The 15,983-nt window shown below is 40.2% G+C and overlaps 1 protein-coding gene across 1 annotated transcript; it reads left to right on the top strand.

Moving 5' to 3' along the window:
• Positions 1-1,068: 1,068 nt before the first annotated feature.
• LOC308305196 (uncharacterized protein) lies at positions 1,069-9,929 on the top strand. Its single transcript, XM_080749920.1, has 7 exons — positions 1,069-1,130; positions 1,891-2,085; positions 5,228-5,355; positions 6,240-6,324; positions 7,636-7,752; positions 8,646-8,763; positions 9,686-9,929. The coding sequence occupies exons 2-7, from the start codon at positions 1,894-1,896 to the stop codon at positions 9,778-9,780; spliced, it is 735 nt and encodes a 244-aa protein (XP_080606046.1). The 5' UTR covers positions 1,069-1,130; positions 1,891-1,893; the 3' UTR covers positions 9,781-9,929.
• Positions 9,930-15,983: the final 6,054 nt, after the last annotated feature.

Here is a 15,983-nt window from a genome sequence, read left to right as displayed (position 1 = left end):
TCATAATCAGCTAATAATAATAGCCTAATAATAACATCTTATTAATATTATTATTGATAATAAAAACAAAACAGCGATTGTATCGGTCCACACAATCTGAAAATCAGATGAATCTATTAATTAAAAGGCAAATAGAATTTAATAGCCTACTAATTACACTGTTGAACTTGAAGAATGACATAGATTGATACAGGGGATTTAAGCTCTCCTCAGTGGCATCGCATCGTTGTCCCTGAGCACTTGTTGCTTGCTTGTAAAGTAGCCTGCCTACAATGAACTAGTGTATTCTCTACGGTTACAGTCGTGTTTTACCCCAGTCAGTGTGTGTCGTGTGTTTATCTGAGATGTTGTTGTGCAGCGTGCCTCATCCTATGCAGACAAAACTATCTGCTGATCTGCTCCTCACACATCTCCCACACAGTACACACACACACACACACACACACACACACACACACACACACACACACACACACACACACACACACAGGACAGAAATCTCCCATCTGTTTGGAGTCGTCATCTCCAAAAATTGTGAAACTGGACACCCAGGATCTCATTCTTAACCCTTTCAGGGCACAGACAGACTTGTGTGTGTGTCCTCCTCCTAAACATTGTTTCATCAGAAATCCCCAGGCCACCACCACCACACAGCTGCCACACCCGTCCGACCGCGCACTTTCTTTCCATAATAGCCTACCTATTATGACAATACAATGTAATGTCAATCATCCAAGGAATCCCGGGCATTTTAGCAGTCATGAAGGCGCTCTGGATGGGACAGTGTCAGCAGCGTTGCATTGCATAGGGCCAGAGAGAAGCAGCAGAGGAGGTTAGACTAAAAGTGGGAACAGAGCAGAAGAAGAGGAGGAGGAGGAGGAGGAGGAGGAGGAGGAGGAAGAGGGGAGCTGGAGGGAAGGAGGGAGGAAGGGAAGGGGTTGCCTTCTCAAGAGGGGTGTTTCCTTGACTTGTGTGGAAGGAAGAGTTTCATAACAACAAGTCTTTTTAGTATAATTTTGACAAATTACAGCGACGTCACGATGATGATGGTTAACAACACCGCACGTTTCGAAGGGAAAAGGAGGAGAAACCAATGTCAGAGGAGCTGAGGCATGCTTGGATATGAATAGGTAATGTCTGCAAAAACTTCCACAGTTTGTAAACAACAACATGATTCGTTCTGCTGCGCAGTGTGTGCTGTTATCGGAGTAGAGGAGCGTTCATTTATTGGGCTCTCTGGGGGTCCCTGAATGATCAAGAAATGCGTACTGGTAGAAGTCTAAAATACTGTCATTGCGACATTAGTATACTTCGTCGTACACGCGGTGTCGCGCGCAGATCTACCAGCTCAGTCACAATGCGTCGCACGTATGGTCGCACTCGCACGATGGGCTATATTCGGCACGCGACACCATCCTACGGCGGAGTAGCCTAAGTTCGTCTCTTTGCAAAAGTGTAGGCGTGCGCTGGTTTACAATTAGGCTAATTCATGTAAATGAGCTGATAGATTTGATTAGGTCGCTAAATTAACACGTAGAATCTAATGAAACTCTAGCTGGGCTCATACATATTCTGATGGAGAATTATTATAGGCAGACATACTTTGTTTAAAGGGTTCCTGTGTAAACAAGTTGAAAAGCTTACTAGGATCTCGTTTTAGTTGACCTTGGCTTGTACCAGTGATTTGTATTGTCATGAAACTGTACCTTTTCCTATGCAACCTTCTAATAAATTATTCAATCAATCAATCCGAGATGATATTTTTTGCATAGTTTTATTGTTATTATTATTATTATTATTTATTACACATATATTAACTGTATGCTGGAGTGGGTATTGGGTAAGCCCTCTTCCTCGTCACTTAATTAATCCCAACCTTTTCCTTTCCAGAGAATGGAGGGAGGAACCAAGGAGAAAGACAGCTCAGAGGAGAAAGAGAGTGATGATCATGCCAACGAGGATGAGGAGAAGGACGAGGAAGGATTAGATGAGCAGAACCAACTACCCATCATGCAGTGGGAGGATCTGAGCCTGCGGATCGCTGAGCTGGAGAAACAGGAGCAAGAACAGAGGGAGCGGTCAAAGGTCAGCCCTGAAGAGACCAGGATTGTTACACAGTAAAATAATCAAGAGCTCTATTTTGATTGTCTTAAAAGTGGTTCTTAACCTTTTCAGGCGAAAAGTTTGGTGGTCGGATGGACAGGCCTTTAAGTTAAGGCATATAGAGGCAGAGCTGGTACCTAAAGACAATCAAAATACAGTCCTCTATGTTCATTTAATTCTGAGAGTGTACACATAGCCAAATGGACCTGTAAGGACCTGTAAAGCCTGAATCAGTGGAGGCTTTGTTGGGGGGAATTTTGATTGTGACATTTGTTAGGTTTGAAGACACCTCTTTTGGTGCAACACCATACAATGGTCAGTCACCTGCTTTTAGAGTTGCATGCAAGAATAAACATTTCTCTTTCTTTCTCCCATTGGGCAGATTGGGCAGATTGGGCACTCTGCTGAAAACGCTTCCAAACACCCAGATTTGAAAATATTTGAACTCTGGGTGCAGAGAACATGTTAACGAGAACAAGCACCGCAGAGTAAACGCTCAGCGCCTGGTGACGTTGCTGGCATTTCAACTAAGGAAAAAAACGTCTTGAGATTTTTTTCCTGAGCGCAGAATATATTTTAAATTATTTTCAATATTTTTCAATGGGAGAACCGAGTATTTATCCTATTCTGCGCTGCATGTTTACGTCTGGCATTTATCTGTTTGCTGAGAGCTGAAATAACTCAGGCATTTTGAAGCGTTTTTAGTCGAGTTTTAGTTGAACCTTGTGTTTTCAGCTGGAAGGAAACATAAGTATCCATTGGGCTACATTTGTACACTCTCAGATTTAAAACTGGTTAAGCTGCAAAGACACACAATCTTCACCTAACAAGAATTGACACATTGTCAATACATAAGCTGGTCACATTTGGGTTAAAAAGGCGGGGACGTTTAACAATGTTACCATAATGCTTTGAATGAGCGTGACAAAGTGAACATATAACTGACTGACTATATTGTGGGATGAAATCTGCAGTAGACGGCTGTGAATTGCTGTAAGTGATGTCATTGTGAGAAAGGACAAATAAGACTTGGACTTGGACTATATGTAGTACAATATCCCAAATCACAGACGATAATTATCCAGTCTAATATCATGATATGGATACAAAAATAATATGAATTAAAAAAGAATTAGGCTATAGATTATAGGTCTACTACTGTAATCTATAACATTTTTAAACATTGCTGTTATAGCTGTGTCATTGTAATAAAGCTGCATGATTATGGCAAAACTTATATTATCAAACAAAATCTTATTTTAATATTTTTTAATAAAAGCTAAAATAAATAAATAAGGTTTCCCTATTCAAACACATAGCAGTACGTGCATGTCTGCATTTCATTGTTTAAGGTGAGAAATGTACCTTATGTCATTAGTCTGATGCCTTCAAGTATATATGCAAAGCAAAAAAATACCCCATGTTACTGCTTCAAGTTGTTTTGATTCGTTTTAACCTCTCTACAGAGACTTACAATGTTACACTTCTCTCTATTGATCAGTGCACTTTAAAACGTTCGGACGAGGTTTAACGAGTTGTAATAGGCTACACCTGGAAAGACAAAAAGAGAAAAGACTCAATTCTTAATCCAGAGGTACGGGTGGATTAATGATCACAAAGGCTGTGTTTGGAATTGGAAGCTGTGTAGGCCTACTGTTTAAATAAGGACTTATTTATTTGGGAACATGTCGAGGATGTCCTGCAGGCTGCAGGTAAGAGGAAAGCAGAGAGAGTTGTCTGTTGGCGAAAAAAGAACTTTTGGGAACTTGCTTGCTGCTGCTGCTGTGCGTGTGTACCTGTGTGTGTGTGCGTGCGTGCGCGCGACTGTGTGTGCCTATCAGATGCGCATCAGATAATTCAGATATGCTCCGGCGCAACATTAATAGGCTATACCATTAAAACCAAAGTAATGAGCCTGTTTTGAAAATGTAGCAGAGTAAAAGTACTGATACTGTGTTCAAATGTAACGGATAAAAGTAAAAAGTACTCAGACAAATAACTACTCAGTAAAGTACAAAGTACTGAAAAAAGTACTTTGTTACAGTAACAAAGTATTTGTACTTCGTTACTTCCCATCTACATCTACAGTGCAGTATTGATACTTTTACGATACTTTTACTTAAGTAAAACATTTGAGTACTTTTTCCAACAGCTAATTTTCCCCATAGCCTGGAGGAGCGGTAACTGCTCCTTTTATATATACTCTATGTAACTGCTATTGGCCCAGTTCTTTCCCCCCATTGTCTAGAAGGGCACTCGTGGGGTACTGTCCTGCGATTGGCCCTTAGCTCTACCATGTGACATGAATAGCCTATCCAGAAGAGGTAATCAATGGTCGTCAAAGAAAATGAGCTGATTACCGAAGCTGGTGGCCCAGCTTAAAAAGTGGATTGTAAATCTAATTCTAAATAGGTACATTCCTCAAGGGCACTTGGTGGATTGACACATAATTGGCTGTTGTGCCAGCAATCAAATCTGGGACCTTTCAATTGTAGGACAGCCTCTCTGCTTCCACAATGCCATGGCAATGCTGATTGCATGTGTGTCATCGCCCTGTCAGGGGCGTCAATTGGGTATGGAAGGGGTATGCAGCTGCCATACCCTGGGTCCAGGCAGGGGGGAAATAAAAGTTACTTTAAATATAAATCCATGAATGTCTCTTTGTCTATCTGTGCTGGTTATTATATTGTTAAATTACAGTAAAATAACTACAAATGCAACATTTTACAAAATGGTCACTTTAACAAGGTATTATAATTATATTCCCCACACTTGTATTCTCCCCATCTTGACAAAATGGTATATTCCCAGGTTCCGCAGGTCAGCTGCACAGGTGCAATGCATTATTGTTAATTGCGGCACGTTTACTAACATGCCAAGTTTAGCTGCACTTATCCAGAAAAAAAAAAGAATTACTTCTTAAAATAAATGTATCATGCCTGTTGCTAAGTAATGGCAACATGAACATGACTGGTGGACACCAGTCATGTTGCCATACCTTAGCTTTTTCTGAACTGACGCCACTGCGCCCTGTCAAGCACTTGGTAGCAAACGCGGCATTGTTCAAAGTGATTCATACATGTTGACCTTTACTTGATTTCCTTGCTCTTCTCCCGTCCTCCAGAGTGGAGGTGGCATGGAGCTGAGGAGCCAGTCAGGGGGCAGAGTGGAGGAGAGGCACTGGAGGCTGTGGGGACCCAACTGGGAGGAGGAGGAGGAGGAGGACACGCCCAGATGTAAAGTTGCGTCTAGGTAATGAAGGACAATTCAGAATAATCAGACAGTGAATGTGCGGCTGTAGCTGAGTGGGTCCATAGGCCGTCTGGGAATCGGAAGGTCACCAGTTCAAGGTCTACACTGGCCCAGGCCTGTCTTAACTGCTCCCCCGTGCTCTCCTCTGAGTCATCTGAGTACCCGTCTGCTGGGTGAACGAAAAAAAAAGCCCCTCCACCGGGGACCAGAAAATACTTAATTTCTCTTTTCTTGCAATATTTCTGAAGTCAAGTCAAAAAGCATCTGCATAGCCCTTTTTATACAGCACCTTTTGAAACTTGACATGCTTCATTTGAAATGCAAACACAAATATGAAATATGCAGACATGATGCTTGTGTGAGACAAGTGTGACATAACATGGACATACAGTAACAACAGACAACAAGCAATAGCACAGATAACTTAAAGGAGTAGTTCACCCCCAAAATGACTTTTTTTCTATTGATTACTCATGCCATGGAGAGTAGAGTTCAATAATATTGTTTGGTTTTTGTCACATTCCTAAGACAAAAATTTGATTTGAGTAAATTTACCCCCATTGATTCCGGATGGTGACCCGTTTCGAAACGGGTCACCATCCGAAATGAATGGGGGTAAATTTATTGTTATCACATTTTTGTCTTAGGAATGTGACAAAAAACAAAAAATATTATTGAACTCTAGTCTCCATGGCATGAGTAATCAATAGAAAAAAAGTCATTTTGGGGGTGAACTACTCCTTTAAAACATAAAACGTGGATAGAAAGACGAACACAAATTATGGTTGACTTTCATACTAAATATTGCACTATGCCTTTAAATACCGTGTGTACACACATTGTGTGAGGGATGTCATGTGTTTTTGCATCTCTTGTGTTCACAGATTTCACAATCACAAAAACCTACAGCTGTGCTTCATCAACGACAGTGACAGTGACAGTGAAGAAGATGAAGGTGCCAATAAGAAGGTCAGGGTTTGGACTGATCTCCAGCACATCACCTAAAATACCATAGTTGGTTTCAGTCACAGGCAGCGCATATTCATGTTTACTCAAAACTTGACGTAGCAATATTGTTGCATATGGTAGGCCTACGTACGATAAGCAATACATGAGTGAATACACAGAGCATTCATAGCAAATCACTATGTAAACAAAGTCAGTGGAGTGTTTTCATCAGATTCTTATGGCAACAGATCTATGCCGTGGTCACAGTTTAAGGCTTGAAAGAAGAATAACAGTAAGTAAAGAACTCCAGAAAAACGTGCTCTGCAGTAAAGCACAGATATCAGGCAATAAACATGACTTTACTTTGACAATCGGTGCGTCTTTTTCCATAGTTTTCTGGAGTTTATTTCCTCTACTCAATCAATGTTGCTCTGCTCTGCTCAAAGAGCACCAGATCAGCCTACAGTTCCCTGCTTTGGTGGTTGGAATGTAAGAAACCTCTTTCTTCATAGAGCTCTTTAGTTCAGTGTCTGTCAGCCAGTTATTTTGCTATCACAAAGTGTGTTGTTGGCAGATGTTTCCTAGACCTAGGGAACCACACACACACACACACACACACACACACACACACACACACACACACACACACACACACACACACACACACACACACACACACTCTCTCTCTCACACACACACACACACACACACACACTTGCGTGCGTGCGTGCGTGCGTGCGTGCGTGCGTGCGTGCGTGCGTGCGTGCGTGCGTGTGTGTGTGTGTATGTGTGTGTGTTTCATATCTTAACATTTCTCTGACTTGTTTTTGTTTATTTCTTTATACGGCCAGGGATAATGGATGAAAACAGAATCTCTAATGTAGGTCACAAGTTGTAATATTATACGTTATTGATCCCTGTGGGGAAGTTGGTCCATATCATTCGGCCCTTCCTAACTACATATAAGGAGCGGGGTACAGCCACTAAGTAGCACTCTGGGGCCAGAGCTCCAACTGTAAGACCACAGATGTCCATTTTGGAGTGAGGGCTAGATATGCAGATAGAATAAATGCCTCCTTATGAGTAGATTCAGATAAGGATTTCTTCAGAAATGATCTGGAAAGTGATTTATGATTTTGTGCAACATGTTTTGAATCTTATTTTCCTGACCCTGTGTGATCTTTGCTCCCCGGACTCCTGTTTGGAAAACACTGGTCCAGTTCAATGGCTTGTGAAAACTGGGTCCCAACAAAGAACAAAAAACAGCTGAGAATCAGTGTTTATTTCACCATTCTTTTACTTTGGCTGCTAACTGTATGATATCTTGGCCAGGTTTCCACGAGGAGAGGTTGCAATGGTTACCATCCTTCTGGTCTGAAGCAGGAAGTAGTAGTTGCTCTGAGGGCTCTGAGAGATAAACTGTGGAATGAAGAAACACAGAAGGAGGAGGTGAGTTGGACCATTCTGAAGCCCTTTTTCCACTCACACTGAAAGTTGCAAATCCACTGCCAAAGTTCCACAGTTCCGTAATGTGGTTATAGAAGCTTGTGTTGAATTTAGTTAGGGGTGCAGTTAATTGTGAACTAATCAATTTGATTGATTATAAAAAATAAACATTAGGGGCATGTCATTATTGGTGAATATTTAAAAAAAAACTTACAAAAATAGCAAACAATAGCCGATATACAAGCTCACAACACATGTCTACTTTTGCTAACACTAACCCTCCTACAAATTGTGTCCCAAGATTCACACAAATCGGTACATATTAATTCTGGAGTCATTTGATGATCAAGAACTGTGTAGGACTTTCCATATACCGATTCTGATTGGGCCCTGGATAGGTAACCCGGCCAGGCAACCCGATTTGCACTCTGAGCAACTCACTCTTCTAGTTTTCTAATCCAGCTACTGTATGCTATGGATTCCATATGGGAAAGAGATTCATGGTGGGACAAAAAAATATATAACAAACAAACATGCAAACCAAGGAAAGGAAAAAAAAAAAGAATAATAGGGAAAGAAAAGGGGAAGAAAAAAAGCTAGAAAATGTATTCAAGTGTAGTCTAAGAAGAGAGAGAGATAGAATAGAGGAAGAGCAGGAAATGACTGAATGTAGGGCAGAAGATGGTTTATGTTTGCTGTTACGTTTTCCAGATGAAGTAAATCTCTTTGTATGCATTCGCTTGTACGTGTGTGTGTGTGTGTGTGTGTGTGTGTGTGTGTGTGTGTGTGTGTGTGTGTGTGTGCGTGCGTGTGCGTGTGTGTGTGTGTGTGTGTGTGTGTGTGTGTGTGCGCGCGTGCGTGCGTGCGTGTGTGTGTGTGTGTGTGTGGTTGTGTAGCATCTGGCGAGCAGCAGTGTTGTGGCCAAACGGAAGCGTCTGCAGCACTGTGAGCTGCAGAACTGTTCAGTGCAGCAGCTGGTTGGCCTCAAGGAATCACTCCAAAAGGACGTACAAGGTATGCAAACATGCGCTCACATAACGCAAACACACGTACACACAATTTCACAACCACGCACACACGCAAACGCATGCCGTGATAATATTACGACTAGACTAGTATTCTCAAATGTTTTTTTGTCTTCCAGTACATTATTTGTTTAACAACCAGAGAATGCTATCAATTTGTTTTGGTTCAAACATTGTGATCTGGTCTATAGCGGTTCCATTTCAGTCAAACAACTTCATAATCACAGATTGAGTAATGCTACAGGTCTGTAATCATTCCGACAGCTAGGGCTGTGCCAATAATCACATTATTTGCATACTCTATTATTATATTAAGTCAAATGCAAATTAGGTGGGAAGAAACTGCACGAACCACTGCCTGAGCAGCATTTGTGCTATGTCTGGTGAGGATTGGAGCAATGGTGTGCCTGTGGCCCACGGGGGACCTAACGTGGCCCCTGGTGTGACTATTGTCATGGCAGGCACAAACTTGGTGCAGATTGGAGTAGCAGTGCACCTGTGGCACTCAAGAGTGAGAACACCTTATTCTAACATCCTCGTAATAAGCATGAATTAAGTTATTAAGGCAATACGTTCTATTAACACTGAGCATTTTACAGTGTAGTTTTGCTTGTTGTGAATGTGATTGATGACTGATTAAAAGTAGTAGAAATGTAGACCTGATCGCTGATCTGATCCTAATGCATTCCTAATGTGGGTCTCTGAATGAATGTACTGTATGTACATTACAGTCATTCAATATATACTGTATACTGTATACAGAGCATAGTGAATATAATATATGCACTGTCTATCAACAGTTATCCTAAAAAACTTTATGTCAAAGTACACAACAGAGCACACAACATTCCATATGAAACCTTATTTTTCTCAAACTCTCTCCTTCCATCCCCATCTCTCTCTTCTTCCAGACCTGAGCTCTGAGCTGGTGGCCCACCTGCTGGTGCGAGACCAGCTGAGGACCAAACAGGACGCCATGCTTCTGGACGTACAGGACATGACGTAGCACCGGGATCACCCGCTACCAACTCTAGTAAGACAACACAGCACCCATCAAGCTCCCTCGCCACTGGGACTCATACTGTGGAACCAGCATGAGGACCAGGATGTTATTGTTTTGACCAAACAAAGGTGCTGGACTTGTTTACTTTGTGATCGACCTGGTGGTTTATAGACCTCAGTGGAACAATGAGGTGTGTTAAACCTGGATATTCAGGTTACATTTCTTTAAACACATGAGTGGCCTTATCCAGTTTGTGATTCTATTTTAGCAGGACATCAATGAGGGAGTCAGCATGATAGGGGAGAGACATGAGTTAAGATCTCTTTGGGACATGGCTCATCTGTAGGCCTGGAAGGTGTACGTATGTACAGGTGGCTGTAGAGATGGCAGCCATAACCTTTGCTCTGTATCTGGGCACCTCAATATAAGAAATGACAGCGTTATTGTGCATTCCATCCCCTCATGTTGACTGGACAGGAAGTGACATAACCTGAACATCCAGGACATGACATTGCCATAACGCCATGTCAACCTAATAAGACATAATCTAGACCACAGGTCTAAGAAACAACAAGCATTTAATCAAGTATAAATCTTAGTGATTTTGTTAACTAAGCGTTAGAGTTATATGTGACAGCCATATCCATGCCACATCCATTTATAGCCCTGTTTAAATTCTGGCTAATGAAGACACTATTTCACTAGCCTAGAAGCTAAGGAAGCCTTTTCCAATGGCCTTGTAGATTAATAAAATGTCTTATCTTGCCTTCAATGCAACAACAGGAACAGTAAAACATTTTTATATAGCTCTAAAGTGCCATCTGGTGGACATTTAATGAGCCTTAAATGGCTTCATACTGTATGCTCATTGATAGTTCCTGTGCAAAGGGAACTCGGAACAATTGCTAGTAGTTCCATGTCCACTTGGAAAGGGAATGGGCTCCTAAACCTTGCAAAGTTTGTGCTGTGCAGTTTACGCCACACAAGTTCAACAGTGCCAAACTAACTACACATAACTACATAGCCACACTCGACAGAGCTTGGGAGCTGAATGTATGATTTCCCTTTGTTCTGGAGTAGGACGTCAGATCACAGGAAGAGAGTTTACTTTAGGGAAAAGGAGGAGGTGATTGTGACGTGACTTTTGAGTGTGATGGAAAGTGAAGGCTTCCTCCCACACTCTTCAGGAAATCCTCTGACATTGTTCAAATGAAAGGCATGATGGACAACAGCACAATATACAGTCTCAATAATCAAAATGCAAACACATCCCAGCATGACCAGTTTTTTTTTAATCAGCAGCGGGTTGTGCATTTTGAAAACCTAAGCAACCAGTGGTTACAGCAGAGATTCTCAAATGTTTTCATTTCAATGCTCCACAGTTTGATATGCATAAGGCCTCTGATCCCCATTTGACAAAAGATGTATCTCTGGAACAAATGTACACTGTAAAATAATGAGTATCCATTTAACTCTGAGAATGCACAAATATTTTTCCAAATGGACCTGTGATGGTCTATTTAATTTTTACATTCGTCAGAGTTACAGACCCATAAGGGCCCATTTGGTTCCTAAGTATAATCTTGTAGCTGGTGCCCCCTGGAACCACATCAAGGACCCCTGGGGGGTTACATGTCCCCGTTTCAACTTGTGTTTGTCAGAACACAGATACACAGAGCTGATCTGTGCCTCATAGAGACAGTGTGTGGCCTGCCCTGCCACACTATCACATATTAAGATCATACAATTAGATTTGGGCATTCAGCCTGCTATAGTAAATCCAGACAATCATTTATATACAAATGAGATAGCAGCCTTTCACAAGTTTTATTGTGCTTTCTTTTATTTAGTATACTTAACTTATTACTATAACAAGGGAATACTCCACTTACAGTATAGCCTGTGTAGGAGGTTAAAGAGATTTATTCCACTCTCTTTTTTTGTTGCATATTGCTCTTCTGAATGTATCTACATTTGTTGTTTCAGATTTCAGAAATAGAAATGCTAAGTTTTGTGGGAGCTGACAGGACCATTGTAGAAATGTTATATTGTGGGTAAGGAATAGAATAAAAATAAAAGAAAAGAAAGAATACAGAAAAATAGAGAAGAAATCCATTATCCAAAACATATTTCTCAGTTATTATAGTTAGCCTGTATATTCTGAAAATGTTACGGAAGTCCTCATTAAAAGCATAGTAAGTGATATTGTTCTGTTAAAATAAGTGTTAAATAGCGGAATATGTTTGTTAAGTAACAGGGGTGCATTTTCAGATTGAGATACCAATTTTATCCAAACCAGAGAGAGAACTCTCTCTGGTACAGGATACAACCATGTTTCCCAAACACTGGGCCGGGACCCATTTGTGGGTCACGGTCCCGGACCAGTTTTTATGGGTCATGACTCAAGTAAAAATCTCATCTTCTTTTCCTACACTAAAAGAATATGCATTAATGCATTTTATACATTTTATACATTTTAAATAGTAGTGAAAATAGCCACATGCAGATCTTCACTAGTTTTGGTCCCGGGCTAACGTCTAATCTCTCTTTTAGGTCTCGACCTGAAAATGCATTTTATGTTTACTCAAGAGTTGGAGAGTTAGGGAGACCCCTGTTACTGGGAAAAAAAGAAGAAAAAAAAGAGAGAGAAACAACAATGAAAAAAAAGAAGAAAAAAAACACTCCACATTAATGATTACTATCAGAACAGTTTTAAACATTTAACAATAAACCTTTTGTTTTAACCAAAACATATCACTTACTCCATATTAAACTCAAAGCAAAGTAAATGGACATGACTAAATATATTTACAATTCACAATTTAGGCATTTAGCAGAGCGATTTACAGTAAGCAAGGTAAACATGAGATAAGAAATTGTAATCTAGGATCTTAGCCATATCAGAACTAACAATAATGACTTGAATAATGCAGTCTTTTGATGGAGCTGCTGTTCTTTAATGGTTCCATAAAACGTTTTTTTCTTTTTTTTCTTCTTGGGTTTTGATAATTCATTTCATAATTGTTGACTTATCAAAAGGGAATAATCCACCCATACTTATTATGAAAAATAATTAGAATGTTATTGCTACAAATGCCAGTCAATAGAAATGGAAGTAATTGTTCTTGGATATGTTGTATTTTAGGAGTGACCTATTAAATGATAGGCCACAAATGAAGAGTAATTACAAAACGTGTATTTTACAACCGTCAATTTATTTTTGTTACTTGAACTGAAGGTTTACGGGATCTTTAAGTGGATGACCAGGTTGTGTGAAACCTACAAACCCCGTCCGTGATGAAAATGTATTACACTATTGCATGGGCATTGTTCTGAAAATAAGGTCTTATGGCTGAGACAGTGTTGAGATGCATACTTCTATAGTTTGTTAAAAAAAAGAAAGAGGTATCATCTGTGATTTCAAAAGTGATATGGGAAGTGTATTATCATGTCATCCTCAAACATTTGTTTACTCACTATTCTACTCACATAAATATATGTGGCACTGGCTATTGTAAGTAGTCTACCACCAGCTTAGGAGACAACGCTGCTACTCAACTTTTTGTGTGATCGTGTGCCTTACTTAAAAACTATAGCCTAGCTATTTTGTTATTTTTACTCACCCATAGTCAGGGTTGAAACTAAAGCTTATACTGACCTACACTATGACCAAAAGCCAGTGGACAGTTTTTCTTATTAGAGTTTAGCATTTATGGCCTTTGTACCAGTGAATGGAAATCGTATTGTTACAGCTACAATGACATTGTAGACCAGTGGTTCTCAAAGTGTGGTCCAGGGTCCCTCAGTGTTCCTTGAGGGGGTTCTAAATAAGACGGACCCTTACATGTTTGTAACTCTTGAGAGACCCTAACCCTGTCATTTGTACAATCTCTAAGTTATGGGGGCCCTTGAAATTAAAAACCTTGAGAGCCACTGTTCTAGACAATATTGTGCTTCCAATTTTGTGGCAACAGTTTGCAGTAGGCTGTGTCCCCTTCCTGCTGCAGAATGACATTCACCCCATACAGAAATGCTTTGTAGAGATGAGTGAGGGAGAACTTGACTGGCCTGCACAGAGCCCTGACCATAACCCTATCAAACACCTCTGGAATAAGGTGTTGTATTTAGGGTCTAACCTCACTGACCTCACTATTGCTTTTGTGGCCATGGTTGAAGCTTTGCAGCAGCAATGTTCCAACTTGTGAAAATCCATCCCAGAATAGTGGAGAATGTTATTAGCAAATTACGGACCAACATATCAATGACCATGATTTGCTTGTCCACTGATCTTTGGTCATAGTCTTTGCTAATCCATTAATGCAAATCATGAATGGAAAATAAGTTACTGTTAAGGGCATTTGACTTTTGTACTTTAAAAAAAAAGTTATCTTATGTATTTTCCTGTAATTATACCTTTATCTGAATTATGTTATGTTCACTAAATGTCATAGGGTTATTTAACCTTCTTGTCCTTGCTTTGTTTATTCATACCACTGCTACCTATGTGCTGTTTGACCCGTGATTGTCTTTTGATTCTTGAGCACACATCACTCCACGTTTAAATAAACATCATGACGTTTGTCATTTTTGTGTTTTGTGCATGTCAGTTGACAAGCTCGGTGCTAATGAAGCAGAATGAAGCACACAAACAGTGGCCAAACGAGGGATGAGGATGGGGGAGGCAACCATGTTCGAGATGACCGACCTGACCCAGACAGAGAGAGAGAGAGCAAGAGAGAGTGAGAGAGAGGGGAGGAGGAACACAACGAAGGATTGATTTGTTTACCAGATATAGTTCCTATGATCTGTGTTGGAGATGAAACACAGACGAGCAGCTACGGATGCAGTTTCTTCCAAATAGTGGTTCAGCTAATGGGTGACTGAGACAACAGAGCAGTCCCTGGAGAGGTTTTCACTTTAGAAGATCATTTTGAAGGGACACTTGTACTACAGAAGTAGGTGAGTGAATTATTAGTGCACCTGACCCTGAGTTGTACTGAACTATGTTATCATCACTATTATATTTAACAGGGACTTAATTTTGAAGTCATTTGTGCAAACAATTTGATCTCACAGGCAAGATCACAGAACATTGATACTATTCTGCAATTCATTCTTATGAAATCTAAAATGCATGTTGATTAATAACTCTACTTCAACAACTAGATTTATAAATGTTCTTTATTTACCTGAAATCTATTAAACATTGTTAGTATTGTAGTGTTTCTGTTCTATAAGAACATGGACGTGTCTACTTCACTAATAACTTAAATTTCATACAATTTTCATTTTCATAAATTTGTCTTGTAAAATGTATAAAATGGTGAACACACGTCTCAGGGGAGGAATGGAACTGGTTAACTTAATAAGATACAGTATCCTCAAAGCAGCAGCATTCATGAGTGAGCCAACAATAGAAAGCTTTGTTAATGTATTAATTAAACTATGTACCTTCCACTCTGTTGGATTCAGCACTGCAGTGACATGATCAGAGTCCCTGCAGCTTATTGTATTGGGTTTCATTCCTGCAGTTCTTACTGAATGAATGGTGATCAATTATTTACAGAGACACTGAAGGTCAGCGGATTGGGCCTGAGACCCTTAGCTCTGGGCCGAGACATTTTTAGCAACATCAGCTGGGGGAAGGCTGTAAATGAGCTCTACTGGACAGGAGCATCTTCAGGTTAGTTTACTAGTCTAAACTATGCCTCCGAATGTGAGTCTATATGAGGGGGTGTGCGTTTTAGTGCCTTACATTCATGTCGATTTCGTGTTCCGATAAATTCTCCTGTCATTAACATCTTACATGTAAACGTGTGTGGGAGGGGTAAACATTTAGTGCATAAACATTTTGATTTGATTTAGGCTCAGACATAAAATTCTAAGTAAGGAAGCACTTTGTAGTAAGTAAGTGCCTTACAAGAGTTACAAGGTACTGAGAGACTGTATACCGAACACAGTGATTTGTTTTTACGATGATACGGCAGAGAGGGATGTATCAAGTTGTTGCTCATTATAGTACATACTGAGAATCCCTAAGGGGACAGCTAGTGCTCGAAATATGATATACAGTATAAGAAATGCTGTATCAGTGATGGAAGAATAATTCACATTTCTTACTTAAGTAAAAGTATCAATACCATATCAAAATTGACTTGAGTAAAAGTACAAAAGTATTGGCATTTTTCAAATTGCCAAAGTGTGTA

Source organism: Nannobrachium achirus, assembly GCF_963921795.1.
Source record: "Nannobrachium achirus genome assembly, chromosome: 19".
Classification (NCBI taxonomy): Eukaryota; Metazoa; Chordata; class Actinopteri; order Myctophiformes; family Myctophidae; genus Nannobrachium; species Nannobrachium achirus.
Note: the sequence above shows the minus strand (reverse complement) of the source record. Positions and strands in the feature narration are given on the sequence as shown.